Genomic DNA, 15,390 nt, shown 5'->3' with positions numbered 1-15,390 from the left:
CTTAAAACACATGTGAGGTTCTCTCCTTAATTGGAAGTATTTGGAATTCAGAGAATTCAAAGCTAGAACCATCCAGTGGTCACTTCACTACCCCATCCAAAAGTAAACAAACACATTATTAACACACTGATAGCCAATAAATCTTACCTTAAATTAGATAATTGTTTGCCTTTGCTACTATTTCAAAGCACATAAAAATTCTGAATTTCTTTTCTCACTGATATGTTTGTGAATAATAACTGATGGTGAATGTAATAAGGTTAAAAACCCTAGAAAAACAAACCCACTGCCATCAGTCAGTTCCAACTCATAGTGTCCCCCATTGGTTTCCAAGGTCGTAAATCTTTACACGAGTGGATTGCTTCATCTTCCTCCCACAGAGCAGCTGGTAGGTTTGAACCACAAGCCTTCTGCTTAGCAGCCAAATACCTTACCCACTATACCACCAGACCAAAAACCAAACCAAACTCACTGCCATGGAGCCAGATCCAACTCATAGCAACCCCTCCTTGGGTTTCCAAGACGATAACACTTCGGAAGTAGATCACCCAATCTTCCTTCCATGGAGTTGCTGGTGGGTTTGAACTGCCAGCCTTCTGGTTAGCAGTCAAATGCCTTAGGCACTACACCACCAGAGCTCCTTATAATAAAGTTTTTAAAAATACCAAAATCACTGCCATCGATTTGATTCCAACTCATGGTGAAATAATTGGGTTTCCGAGGCTGTAAATCTTTATGGAAGTAGATCACCCCATCTTCTTTCAATGGAGCAGCTGGTGGATTTGAACCACTGACCTCCTGGTTAGCAGCCAAATGCCTTATCCACTATGCAACCAGAGCTCCTTTATAATAAGTTTATAACTATAAAACTCACTGCCGTCAAGTCAGTTTCAATTCATAGCGACCCCTCCTTGGGTTTCCGAGGCAGTATCTCTACAGAAATAGATTGCCCAGTCTTCCTTCTGAGGAGTGGCTGGTGGGTTTGAACCACCAGCCTTCTGGTTAGCAGTCAAATGCCTTAGGCACTATACCACCAGAGCTCCCATAATAAGGCTAGTAGGTATTTAATTTTAAGATACATAACACCAGACTTAGGACATCTTACACAAATATGGTACTTGCTAAACTCTTCTTGAATAAGGGAAAGAAGGAAGTAAAATTTGATCACAAAATGACACTAGCCTTGATTCTGGAAATAATTTTTGTGTTCAAAACACTCTTTTGCTTTTAAAACATCATCTTAATATATAGATTCATATCTAGAAAGAAGAAAAATTGGTGTCTATAGATCAAAACCATAAGTTATCTCTCTTTTTGCCTTGCCTTCAGTTCAATCACCAGGCAACCCTCTCCAATTTACTATTCTAACATTGATTTTCAGCCAGTATAACTCTTGATTTCCATGGTATATATTGCCTGCTTCCCACAAGCAGTTATGACACCCCTTTGAAGACAGGAGGCCATGTCCTCAGACCTCTGGAGACTAGCACTGAGAGTCATGCCTGAAGCCATCTAGTCATTCCAGTTGTTGGTGATTGAATGAATGGGTTCAGTGTTTACCTGAATTAAAGGAGAAACCTAACAGTTATAAATGAAAATGGGTTCCCTGATGTACTTATTTTGATAGTAGCCCTCTTTCAGACATACAGCCAACATTACAGGGTACCTACCATGGGTGTCCCTGTTGGAAGTCCTGTACAAAGAGATTTGAGAATACAAGAGACCCAGAACAAGGGTCTTGCATTTCAGTAGCTACTTTGGAAGACACAGACATCCTTCAATTCCTTTAGGTCCCTGTTCTGTGACTCACCTCATAATATACAATAGGCTCTCAGTGACACATAAACTTTCACAAATCCTACTTTATAGAAATGAACTACAAAGAATAAAAGAGATCTATCATATTTGGTAATAACATATCTGACAAGGGACTTATCTCTAGAATTTATAGAAAACTCCAACACCTCAATAACAAAAAGACGAACAATCCAATTAAAAAATGGGCAGAAGACATGAATAGACACTTCACCAAGGATGATATTCAAGCAGCCAACAAACATATGAAGAAATGCTCATGATCATTGGCAGTTACAGAGATGCAAATCAAAACAACCATGAGATACCATCTTGCTCCAGCACTAGTAGCAAAGTTCAACAAGACAGAAAATAACAAATGCTGGCGAGGATGTGGAGAGATTGGGACTCTCATACACTGCTGATGGGACTGTAAAATGGTACAAACATTGTGGAAAGCAGTATGGCGATTCCTTCAAAAGTTGGAATGAGAAATACCATTTGACCCAGGCATTCCATTACTAGGTATATACCCTAAAGAAGTGAGAGCCATGACAAGAACAGATATATGCACACCAGTGTTCATTGCAGCACTATTTACAGTAGCCGAAAGATGGAAACAACCTAGGTGTCTATCAACTGAGGAATGGATAACCAAACTATGGTACATACACACAATGGAGTACTATGCAACACTAAAGAATATGTCAAATCTGCAAAACACCGCATAACATGATGAACTTGGAGGACATTATGCTGAGTGAAATAAGTCAATCACAAAAGGACAAATATTGTATTATTAGTCCCTTACTGTAAAAGTTAAGAAAAGGTTTATCTATAGAAGGAAATTTTCTTTGTTGGTTACCAGGGGTGAGAGGGGAAGGGAGGGACTGCTGTTAGGTAGATAGAGAAAAATAGTGATTTGGGTGAAGAGAAGGGCAATGTACCAAATGTGAGTGACCAATATGGCAGCATTGAGGATGAGAAAGACATAGAGAGGTACATGGGAGGTATAGACAACAAATATGAACTCTTTTGCACAGATAGTACTGCATTGTCAGTGAAGGCAAACATGGGTATATGGGTGGATAGATGGTTGGACAGGCTGAAAGATTATGTATGTCTATGAAATGGGGAATGTATCCAAGAACATGTATAGGGTTGGCAGATGATGGTCCTATAAGTTTATGTGAATGATCAGAATTCCCAGGTGTATAGTAGAGCTGACAAGGGGCAAGGTTGTGGTCACTGCTTGGTCACAGCCAGCTACCCAGAGGGACTGAGTAGTTGAACCTGAAGGCTTGGGACCATAGTTACAGAGGATATCAAGCTCAAGTGGCATACCATACTACACAAAACATTGTTCTACCTCCTACTGTAGAGAGTAGCGACTGAGATCTTAAAAGCTTGCAAGCTGCCATCTAGATGCAACAATTGGTCTCTTCTCATCCAGAGCCAAGAAGAATGAAGAAAACCAAAAATTCATGGAAACAATTAGTCCTAGCAACTAGTACACCATCCGATCTGCAGCTTACACGACTATGAGACCAGAAGAACTAGATGGTGCCCAGCTACCACTGTCATCCACTTGGAAGGAGATCTGTGTAGGAGATCCTTGATAGAGAGGGAGAACGATGTGGTACAAAACTCAAAATTATTTGGAGGGGAAAAAAAGGTGGGGGGACCAGGTTTTCCGGTCCAATAGAGCCTGCTGGAACCACTGAGACTATGGCCCCTAACTGCCCTTCAGGTCTGGAATTGAACCCACCACACCTGTGGTTTCCAGCCAAACAAAAGACAGGCATATGAGTTGAACATTTACCTCAAATAGATACTCTCCTTAGAGAGAACAATCATGGGAGAAAGAAGGGCTGCTTATGCACAGGGGGCAGCGAGTGCATGGAGGTATGGACATGGGGAAGAGGTAAGTATGGGGAGGAAGTGGGAGGGGAGCTGTTGCATTGTGATAAACTGTAGTCAGTGTCATGAGACAAAATATATGTGAACTGCTGTATGGAAAGTGAATTTGCTTTGTAAATCTTCACCCAAATCACAATTTAAAAAAAAAAAAAAAGGGAGATCTATCATTTTGCTGGAATTACACATGTAAATTTGCATTTTACCCAACCATCACCTCCCCTTTCATACTCACAAACATCTTCCTAAGTGATAAGGCTTTCAAATTGTGTATTAAATCCTAAGAATGACCTTCTTCCCCAGCATTATTCAGAGTTTTCTAGCTCTAGGCTTACTGTTTAGAGGTACATTGCACTCTCCTAGTTGCTCTTGCTTATCACTTATTTTCCTTTGTTCCCCTCCTATGTGTGGCTGGCGGTTTATGGGCAGAGAGGGGTTCATGAAATCCGGGAGATCAGACAATTTCACTTCACTGGCTGGCCTGATCATGGTGTCCCATACCATGCTACCGGGCTGCTGGGATTCGTCCGGCAAGTCAAGTCCAAGAGCCCACCCAATGCGGGTCCATTGGTGGTGCACTGTAGGTAAGCAGAGTGTCAGGGCCTCTTAAAAGAAACACAGTGGTTGATGGGTACAGGTTCTCCTTCAGAGGTGATGAAACTATCTGAAACCAGATAGAAGGGATGGTTGCACAACGTTGTGAATGCACTATATATCACTGAGTTGTACACATTAAATGGTTAATTTTGTATGTGAATTTTATCTCAATAAAAATTTTTAAAAAGAAGGAAAAGCACAGTGGTCCCTGTTCCATCTACTGACAGAGATTTCTTTTTATTCAGTGCTGGTGCAGGGCGGACCGGCTGTTTCATCGTCATTGATATCATGTTGGACATGGCAGAAAGAGAAGGAGTGGTGGACATCTATAACTGTGTCCGGGAGCTGCGTTCACGGAGGGTGAACATGGTGCAGACGGAGGTACATCAGGGTACCCTCAATCCTGGAGCTCTGGTCCCTAATGCCTCTTCCTCCCAGAAGCATGAGGAGTGAAATCTTGGCAGTTATCTCTACAAAACTCCCAAGAAGGAAAAATGACATACCTGGCAATCCCTGTTTCCTGCTCTCTTTGTTTGCTTGCTTCCTTCCTTCATTTCATTTTTCCTTTCATTATCAAATAAAAAAGCCAGGGTTTTTGCAGGTAACAGAGTCTGCAGACATAAGCCTTAATTTGCTCCATGTTCTGGCTCATAGGGCCAGGTTGGAGTCTCTACATTAGCATTCAGAGTTCCTATATCATTTTTTTAAAAATCTTTTAACAAGCTGATAACCAGGGAAAGGCCACTTCTGAGAATAGCCAGGCATCTACGAAGTGGCTATAGGGTAATCTCTTTACATTTTGTTTTTCTCCAGGGGTGGTGGCCCCTGGTCTCTAAACTTCTATCCATTAGCCTAGCATCGTGGGAATTTCCTGATTTGTAGAAGTACTGTATGTCACCTAGGTTAACTCTATGAACCAGAATACAAGGTGTTTCAGGATTTAAATTTAAGGTGTATCAGGAATTTCAGTTTTTGAGAACTAGTATTTAATTCTGCTCTGCGAAGTTCATATTTTTACTAATAATTTATCGCTTTTAGTACGTTACACCCACCACCTGATAAATGATTTAGGTAGTAGAATGAGGGATGATTAATAATCCATTTTTAGATTGTGTGATACAGTCTACAAAAACCACTGGGCACATAATTTCATTTCTTTTTTTAAAAAGAAAGAAAAAGAGTAGAAACTGTCAGTGCTGCTCTGATAGTCTCTTTTCTTTGGGACGGGAATATTTTTTTAAAGATAATGATAATTTCTTTTTAATGTACTTTACAGTTGATCACGTTACCACATCCGTTTTCTCTTGATCCTCTTATTTTAGATGTTCTGTAATAAGAGCCTTTTTATATCTAATGTAACTAAAGAGCAATAATAAATATGGTAAAACTTTACTGATTAGTTGTAGGGAAAGTCGATGCCAATTCAGAATGAGACAACCTGTTTTTGAACTGTGGATTTATTTAGCATATATACAAGAGCTCTTCTATGGCCATTTAAGGGCTTTTGTAATTATCACATTAGTCAATGTTTTAAAATAAGTGGTTCTAAGTGCTTAGAACATTTTGTTTTCATAGTAGTGTCAAATTTTCCTGGACCTTCTTTACAAGAGTAATTTGATTAGCAAATATTTTCATTGCAGAGGTAAAATTCTGCTCATTTCACACCTGAAATACTGAGTTCCAAGTTACTGGAGTCAGAATTGAGATATATTTTTTAAGCACATTTATTGCAGTATTATGGTGCTTGCTCTGATATTTACAGTACCTAATTGCCTTTAACATTTGAGTGCTAACCAGAAGGCTGGCGATTTAAACCCACCAGCCACACCACAGAAGGAAGATGGGGCAATCTATTTCCATAAAGATAGACCACCCCAAAACCCAATGGGAGTTACTGTGAGTTGGAATTGACTGGATGGCGATGAGTTTAATTGCTTTTGGTCAATCAGTAAAATACTTCTGCTTGGAACCTCTGTTTGTCCTTTCCTCCTTTTGTACAGCCACACGTGGCCAGTAGGTGATTTGCCCGACTGGGCCATTATAGGAACAGAAATACTGACACTGGAATAGTATACCCACTCTCCTGGTAGTCAGATGCTCAGGCCTCATTTCTCTCTGCCAGACTTTGTTGTCTATGATAGACCACTGTTTTCTTATCTGGATCATGTGGAGTTAAAACTGTTGCTGTGTTTTCCTTCCTCCTCTCTCCCCCTTGATTGCTTTGATTTCTCTATCACTAACTGGTCCTGTCTGCTTCACCAGGAGCAATATGTGTTCATCCACGATGCAATCCTAGAAGCCTGTCTTTGTGGAGACACCTCTGTCCCTGCTTCCCAAGTTAGGTCTCTGTATTATGATATGAACAAACTGGACCCTCAGACAAATTCAAGCCAGATTAAAGAAGAATTTCGGGTAAGTCATGTCAAAGGGAGAGGCAGGTGGGCTGTAACCTTACTCCTTATGAAGGATCTCTAAGTCAGCCCTTAGACCTTTGAACTAACATGGGATTTCTCAACCTTAGCGCTATTGACATTTGGGGCCAGATAATTCCTTGTTTGGGGGGCTGTCCTGTGTTTAGGGCATTTAACATCATCCCTGACCTCTACCTATTAAGTAACAGTAGCACCATCACCCCACCTCCAGTTGTGACATCCAAAAATGTGCCCAGACATTACCAAATGTCCCTGGGGGTGGGGTGAATTGCCTAGGTAAGAACCACTGATCTAAAAGGTCCTTTCTTCCCCCTTGAAAGTAGAAACCAAAGTGTCCCTACATACCCAGGACCCGTTGTTTACAGTGTAACCATGAGTACAGTCAAACCATAGAAATGTGCATTAAGAAAACTGCCTGGGCAGTGTTTCTTCATAGAAGTCTTCTATTCAAGCTTTGTCTAAATGTACCTGGCTGCAGGGCCAAACTATTTCTCAACTTTTTTACCTTCCAACTCCCCAGATGTCCAGCTCTAGTCAGACTTGATGGCACTTAATCCTAAGGATCGTCATGGCCCCTATGCCTCTGCCACTGGCCCTTTTTTCTGATGGGTGCTGTCTATGGATGAGATCTAGTGATTGAAAAGTGACAAAGCCCCCTTTTAGGAGTGTGTGATTGTGTATGGGTGTGTATATACGTCTGTGTGCCTGTGGTGTGTGTGCCTGTGGGGGGATGAGGGGAAAAGGGGACTACCTTGTAGTAGCTGCAGGAAACTTGGGTCTTTTGCATTCTGAACATAAGACAAATGTCAGGGCATCACTCCTTCAAGTCTGTCTTTGGTCATGTAGACCCTAAACATGGTGACGCCAACACTGCGTGTGGAGGACTGCAGTATAGCGCTTTTGCCACGGAATCATGAGAAGAATCGGTGCATGGACATCCTTCCCCCAGACCGATGCCTGCCCTTCCTCATCACAATCGACGGGGAGAGCAGCAACTACATCAACGCCGCACTAATGGACGTAAGCCCTCCATCCTCCACAGAAGGACAGGAAAGCCTTGTTCTCTCGTGGGGACTGGGCCCTCTTATTCTACTCACCTGCTTTTTTTCTCTTTTTGACACAAACTTTCTATTCAGCCAAGTGCATTTTAGTTTCCACATATGTTTTGATGTCAGTGCTGAGGTTCTCGGTCTCTCAGAGACAACCAATCTGGAAGTATTGATAAATGAAACATGTCCCAGTTACTCTAAGAGCACTTAAATTTTTAACCTGCTGACCAGAGAGCAAGAGACAGCTGTTAAGTCGCTGAGGCAGTAAGGTGGGATAATGTGGTTTGCAGCATTATTTTAGTCTCCTTTCTTCCTAACTTTGGCAGTAATTAACGTGGGGGGAAAATTGCCTGTCAGTACAGATCGTACACAACTCATTACTTCCTGTCAGTCTCTTTACCACTAACTGAATGAACATTTGCTATTCAGTTAATGGAAAAGTGAATGAAGATTTTCAGAGCTGATGTGGAAATTTCAATTCTATCAGTGTGATATCAATAAAAGTGAATTTAAACTTGTTTGAAGCTCCCCAGAGCTGTAAAGAACAACTCTGTCCTTTTCTTGGCAGAAATAGGTAGCACTGTTACACATACAAATGACAAGCAAGTAGATTTTAGGGAAGTCCCTGGAGAAGGACATCATGCTTGGTAAAATAGAGGGTTACTACCCACAATGAGGTGCATTGACACAGTGGCTGCAACAGTGAGCTCAAGCATAGCAACAATTGTGAGGCTGCACAGAACCAGGTAGTGTTTCATTCTGCCATACACAGGGTCACTATGAGTCAGAACTGATTTGATGGCACCTAACAACAGAACTATTTTAATTATGCTTAATTATTTAAGTTATTCTCCATTATAATAATTATGCATAAGTGTGCTATTTCCTTCTATCAGAAATATCAAAAATTTAAGAGATATTTGTTAAGTTTCCTTGATATCAAACTAAATATTACTGTTATTTAGCAGATAAGTTCACATTTAGCTTATTTTGGTGTAGATGGTGGTGATACAACTCAACAATTACTAAATATGTTCAATATTTTGTGCCACAGTTTTCCATGTGTACAAAATATCTTCATCTTATAACATTTTTCCGGGTATATTTGGATCTTTCTGGTTTGTGTTTGCAGAGCTATAAACAGCCTTCAGCTTTCATAGTCACCCAGCATCCTTTGCCAAACACAGTCAAAGACTTCTGGAGGCTGGTCCTGGATTATCACTGCACGTCTGTAGTTATGCTAAATGATGTGGATCCTGCCCAGGTGAGACTATCATAAATTACTGTAGTCAGAGCTGGTGCCACAGGGTCATGTCTAGGTTTGCTTTGTCTGTATATGAGAAGCGCAGGCACCGCTGCCAGGCCACAGGTAACAAGATGACAACTGAGAACTATGGTGCTGAAATACAAATATGAAAAAAGCAGGTAGAATTAGGGTTAGAGCAGAAAGCTGATAGGAAGGCAGAGATGATAGACAGTGGGAATGACAGGGCAAGACAGGAGTCAGACATGGGGCTGTCCCAAAAGGATGGGCACACTGCCTAGAGGGGAGACAAGGTAGTGGGCAGTCAAAACTAAACCGGAGCCTGAACACATCAGAGCTGACAGAAAAGCAGAGCAGACTAGGGAGCAGTAAAGAAAGGGCTTCAGCATGTGATATAGCCCTTCACTCCATCCGTGGAGCATTTATCTACTTTCTGGGTCAGCTCACCTCGAACCTGTATTTAGAGAGGGTCATGGGTGGGTGTGGAGGTGGGAATGACAAGGAAGTACAGAGAGAAGCGAATGATTTTATGGGATAGTAATTAATTTTGTCAACTCTTTGGTAAAGATGATGAAAAGAAATAAAACTGGGGCTTGGAAATAAGAGAAGTTCAGAATGATAAATGAGTTTTTGCATAGCTCCTCTTCTTAAACATGAAGAAAAAGAATTGGACAGTGATGATGACTCAGTGTTAGCAATGGGCTTAGAAATGTTTTCCTAAAGGGTATTATTACGTGAGAATTAGCAAAATGGTCCTTTAGGAGCTGGATTTATTGCTGTATTTCATGCTTTGGACTTAGGTTATACCATAATAGACATAACCACCATAACGTAGGGTGTTACTGAAAGTTTGAACTTAGCATGTTTTAAGAATAAACTTATTCTGGAACCAAGTTAATTTACCGTTTAATACATTGTTGTTGTTGTTGTTTGCCATCGAGTCAGCCCCGACTCATAGCGACCCCTCCTTGGGTTTCCGAGGCAGTATCACTACGGAAGTAGGATTGCCCAACCTTCCTTCCGAGGAGTGGCTGGTGGGTTTGAACCGCCAGCCTTCTGGTTAGCAGTCAAGTGCCTTAGCCACTATGCTACCAGAGCTCCTATTTAATACATAGAAAATTAAAAAAAGAAAAGAAAAAGGTCTGAATTATTTCAGCTTCCAATTGGGCAAGATTTGTCCTTCCAAATGTCAGTTTTGTGGCCATCAGTCTACTAATAATTGGTATGGACATTAAACCCAGTTTGCTAATGCTTTTAATTATGTTTGAAGCACAGCATTATATTGTTAAGACTATCCTGAAAGCTAGTTAATGAAATAATAATAATACTTCTTGTTCTCGTCTAGTCCTTTTGCTTAAGGAGATTAAATATTTAGAACTCTTCCCATTGATCCTGTCAGAAGGATAGATTATAGACATTTATAAAGACATGCAGACACCAGGGCTCAGGGAGCTTACAAGGTCCACCAAAAGACACAATTGGTAATGGAGCCCAGGAGCCTGGTTTCCTAACTTAAAATTCCATGGGTTAAATGTCACTGGTTCAAAACTCTTGAGTACCGGACAGCAGACAGTTGTGGCATAGCGGACATGGTCCCTATTTAGAATTGTTCTGTTTTTGTTTTTGTTTTTTTTCCATAATTTTGAATGCTGAAATACAGTGACATAATGGTTTTTGTTCATATTCATGAACAAGACTTTAATGGTTTTAATGTGTTCTTTTTGAACAGCAGTGTTTGAAATCTAAAGCTGCATTCTAAACCTAAACTGTCTGGACTCAGACCAACAGTTAGCTGACTGGAGTAGACAAGACAAAGGGATATAATTCTGTGCAGCAGACAGAGCTGATTTCAGAGTGAGAAGAAAGAGGCTCCTGGGATTTGGTCTCTTAGAAAATACTAAACTGAGCATTTGAATGTAAAGGCTTTGCATTTGTACAAGAATAGCACTCAACTTTTTAAAGTATTTATAAGTCTAGCTCATGGATGTGTTATGTACCATTTAAGCCATTTTCTACCTGGCTTACTTGGGCAAAGGGTAAAAAAGGCTGAGTGCCAAGACCAAGCCCTGGCCTGGGCCATTCATATTTCTAGTATAAGTGACAAGCTTCTAGTCAGGGACTTGAACTGAGGAAGAAGCAGAAACAAAACTAAGTTAGTAAATAGGAAAATGGGCAAAACAGTTCAAATGTGCATGTTACAGCCTTTATTACCATCTCAACTTCCCCTCATAATGCCTGTTAATTTTAACAGTGGATATACAATGGGTATCAGAAAGAAAATAAACATCAGCATGCTATAGTTTGACAAGGTGGTTTTATAACTCATCACCAGAAATGGCTGCTGAAGAAAGGAAATTTTCATGGAAGTATCATTTAAAATAAATAAATGTCATTTCTAAAATGTTATATACTCAGCTAACATAAAAATACCTTCGTTTCGGTCTTAATCACAGAGTCAGAACTTTAAACTTCTTCATAACTGAGAGAAGTATTACTCTTTCAGTTGAACTGAAAACTTATCTTGCAACACTGGACATAAATCAACCTTTGTAACCTTTCCTAATGAGATTTTAGATCCTTTGGAAAATGAAATTCAACTAAAAATGAAATTTAACAGTGGATTCTCCTTTTTGTGGTACAAAGAGTGTCACTCATCATTTTGCTTAAAATGAGGTGATGTTTTGTGATATGTTGTGTGATATGTTTTGTGTCTGCTCCGGGTTCAGAAGGTTATAAAATAATGAAATCCTTCCCCTCTTGCCTCATCACAAGCTGTTTTTTCTCAGGTAAATCAGAAAGATAAGATCTCAAACAATGCAAGTGGAATACCAAGTCCCAGCAGCAGTTTAATTCCAACCTTCAAGTTCCTGTTAAGAGTTTCAGGGTTTTGTTTTTTGTTTTTATTTTTAGGAAAAGAATTTAAAGAGATGATGTGTCTATGGCAGTTTTCCTTCCTGCCTTTCTACAAGTTTAGTATTTTTGTGGGCAGTTTCGTATTTTATAGAAATGGAAGTGCCTCTCTTTTTAGCCACCAGGTCTAGCATGACTCAAACCACACAAAGCTGTGTGTTATATTTGCACGGAAGTTCTGGTCACCAGTATTGCCAAGGCCTGGGGTTTGGGACTGTAGGAAATTGTGTTTTTAGGTAAAACCACCCCCAGGTAAAACAGCAAAACATTTACTCATCCTACACCGAATTTCCTATTTTGGAGCTGGGAGGGTTTAGATGAGAACATGAAAATGCAACCCAACACTATTATCAATTCTGAAACATGGCACAAAATAGCCCTATCCCCCAAAATGATTATAAACAGTACTACAAACCCATGATAGAAGATAGAGATTTTAATGTGAAAAGCACGTCTGCCATCTTAAGTAGCTTACCTCCAGTAATGGTGACCAGTGACATCTCTCCAGGGCCTGGTAAGAGTTCCTTCCAGCATACGCAAGAAACCTTACAAAAGGATATATTGAACTATATCCACATGACCTCCTTGGAAAGCAGAATGGTTCATGGGTAAAAGATGTTTTCTGAGAAAACAAATAAAATATTACTAGAAGGACAGCTGGAGTTCAGGAATCAGCCAGCAAGAAAGACCTGAACTATACTTGCCAAAAGGAAAGAGAGTGAAGTGAATCAATAAAGTATTAAGAATTACTGAATGTTTATACTGATCTTATCCAAACTGTTAGCAGTAAAATTATTCTTATAATTAACCTTACATTTCTGTGTTTTAAATTCAGTTATGTCCCCAGTACTGGCCAGAAAATGGTGTACACAGACATGGCCCCATCCAGGTGGAGTTTGTTTCTGCTGATTTAGAAGAGGACATCATCAGCAGGATATTCCGTATTTACAATGCTGCCCGAGTAAGAGTCATGGCCAATGTCGTTTATTATTATGCTTTCAATATTTTCTCATTCTTTACATTCGTAGTGTACCCAGCACTGTTCTCAGAGTTTGGAATACATCAGTGAACAAAACAAAGCTACCTGACCTTATAGTGCTTACATTCTCATTCAAGAAGACAGACAATAAATAATAGATCTAATAAATTATGTAGTATATTAGAAAGTATAAATGCTATAGAAAAACAAAAGAAGGGTAGAGAGTGCTAGGGCCATAAGCGGGAGGGAGAGCTGGATTCTTTTTGAAGTAGTTCATAGTGTTTGAGCCAAGACCTTAAGAAAGTGAGGGAGTCGTGTGATAGGGACTCTCCGGCAGATGTGACAGCCAATGCAAAGGCCTGAAGGCAGGGTGCCAAAGGGCAGGGAGGCACCATCTTCTGACCTTCTCTAACCCCATACGAGAAAGACAGAATCACCATCAGTAGCCCAAGGCCTATTCTTGCAAGGCCAGACATCCTGCCTCCCACCAGCCCTTTCACCAACCCTGACACCAACCATTCCTCCCACAGTACCCACCACCTCTCTGCTGGGCTTGACAATTCGCTACAGTAGCCACACAGAATTCACAGATTATAGGGTTTATTAGGAAAGCAACAGGCTACAATTCAAGTTCAGGAACACGCTCAGTCTCTCTCAGCCTGCCATCTCTCAGTTGATAGTCTCTCTCAGTCTTTCTTCCCAGCAGTGCATGTCTCTCATTGTGTCTCGCTCAGCAGCATGTGTCTCTCAGTGTCTCTCTCTCAGCAGCATGTTTCTCTCACATCTCTCTCTCTCTCAGCAATGTGTGTCTCTCATGTCTCAGCCAGCAGTGGGAGATTCCTTCTGCCTCTATGAGTGCCCCTTTAGAGCCTGGCAGAGTGGCCAAACAACCAATCCCAACATCAGAATTCTATGTATCTGAGAGAGAACAAACTTCCCAGAAAATTACTTTGTGCTGCCCCCAACAGAAATACCCCAGATAGAAAATTTAACAATCAGGAGCTACTTAGTTGCTCATGGCAAATTCCATCATGAAGCTTACAAAGACTTATGGCTAGAAAAGCCACACTATGTAATTTACTACACCACACAGGCTGGCCTGTATGGTGGTGAGGTTCCAGAGCAGTGGAGCAGCAAGGAGGCTTATGTGGTGGGAACACAGCACAACCAGGAGCATCAGTAAGAGCAGTTCACCCAGACAGAGAGGGCTGGGAGAGGGGCTAAGGAGAAGAAGTCAGGTGGGGTCATGTGGGCCATGGTCCAGAGGAACTAAGGAGCCATTGAGGGTTGTGAATAGAAGAATACCCACTGCCACTGAGTTGCTTCCAACTCAAAGCGACCCCCACTGAGTTTCCAATGTGGTAAATATTTACAGAAGTTGTTTGCCCCATCTTCTTTCTGCAGAGGGGCTGGAAGGTTTTTGAGCCACCAGCCTTCTGGTTAGCAGTCAAATGCCTTAGGCAATGTGCCTCCAGAGCTTCTGAATAGAAGAATAGTGTGCTGTAAGTTACATTTTAAAAGGGGCACTCTGGCCTCTGTAGGGATAGATTGTCCAGGGTAAGAGAGATTAGCCAGGTGGCTGTTGGCAACCATCTCAGTGAGAAAGAACAGTGGACAGGAAGATCAAATAAGGAGAATCAGCCCCCTGGAATTCGAGAAAGTAATAATGTCTTTTTCTTTGTGCTCCTTGATTGTTGCTTGACTCTTCACAGCCCCAGGATGGATATCGAATGGTGCAGCAGTTCCAGTTCCTGGGCTGGCCAATGTACAGGGACACACCGGTGTCAAAGCGTTCCTTCCTGAAGCTCATCCGCCAAGTGGACAAGTGGCAGGAGGAGTACAACGGTGGGGAAGGCCGCACAGTGGTCCACTGCCTGTAAGTGCTGAAATGACAGCAACGAGAATCAGCGCTGATCTCCTGTTCAATCTTTTGTTTGACTATAAATGGAGAAGAAATAAGTAGGTCTAGGCGAAAGGAGATCACAGGTTTATTAGAATCAGTCCACTCACTTAGATTTTAATTTACTTTGCAGAAAACAAGATACATGCATTTTACATTTGTACTGTGTATCTCACCCATCAAAATAAGCACTGACTCTGTGTTGGGACCCAAGATAAATTTGGGTAGGTTCATTGGGTTACTACCAGCTCCTGAGAACCAACTGTTAGACTTTCAGGAATTTTGCCAGCTGGTTGTTAAACTAGTGGTAGCTTGAAATCATCCATGGTAGGAGTACTTAAACCACAGAATTCAGTGACTGCTGTAACTGAGCCCCTATCCCAACTGCTTTACTAGCACCAAACCAAGACCAAACCCACTACCATCAAGTCAATTCTGACTCATTGGGTTTCTTTTTTTTTTTATTTGGGTGAAGATTTACAGAGCAAATTCACTTTCCATACAGCAGTTCACATATACATTGTCACATGTCATTGACCACAGTTTAC

The 15,390-nt window shown here is 41.1% G+C and overlaps 1 protein-coding gene across 1 annotated transcript in view; it reads left to right on the top strand.

Moving 5' to 3' along the window:
- The window catches only part of PTPRM (protein tyrosine phosphatase receptor type M), a 1,084,438-nt gene that overhangs the window by 1,057,911 nt on the left and 11,137 nt on the right, over positions 1–15,390 (top strand). Inside the window, exons 25-31 of the mRNA XM_042782070.1 lie at positions 4,141–4,295; positions 4,554–4,689; positions 6,571–6,720; positions 7,587–7,760; positions 8,922–9,053; positions 12,799–12,924; positions 14,655–14,818. Of these exons, the coding sequence (XP_042638004.1) occupies positions 4,141–4,295; positions 4,554–4,689; positions 6,571–6,720; positions 7,587–7,760; positions 8,922–9,053; positions 12,799–12,924; positions 14,655–14,818 (1,037 nt within the window). The remainder of the gene's footprint in view (positions 1–4,140; positions 4,296–4,553; positions 4,690–6,570; positions 6,721–7,586; positions 7,761–8,921; positions 9,054–12,798; positions 12,925–14,654; positions 14,819–15,390) is intronic.

Source organism: Orycteropus afer, unplaced genomic scaffold, assembly GCF_000298275.1.
Source record: "Orycteropus afer afer isolate SDZICR_OR568_19922 unplaced genomic scaffold, OryAfe1.0 scaffold00234, whole genome shotgun sequence".
In the NCBI taxonomy this organism is placed as follows: domain Eukaryota; kingdom Metazoa; phylum Chordata; class Mammalia; order Tubulidentata; family Orycteropodidae; genus Orycteropus; species Orycteropus afer.
Note: the sequence above shows the minus strand (reverse complement) of the source record. Positions and strands in the feature narration are given on the sequence as shown.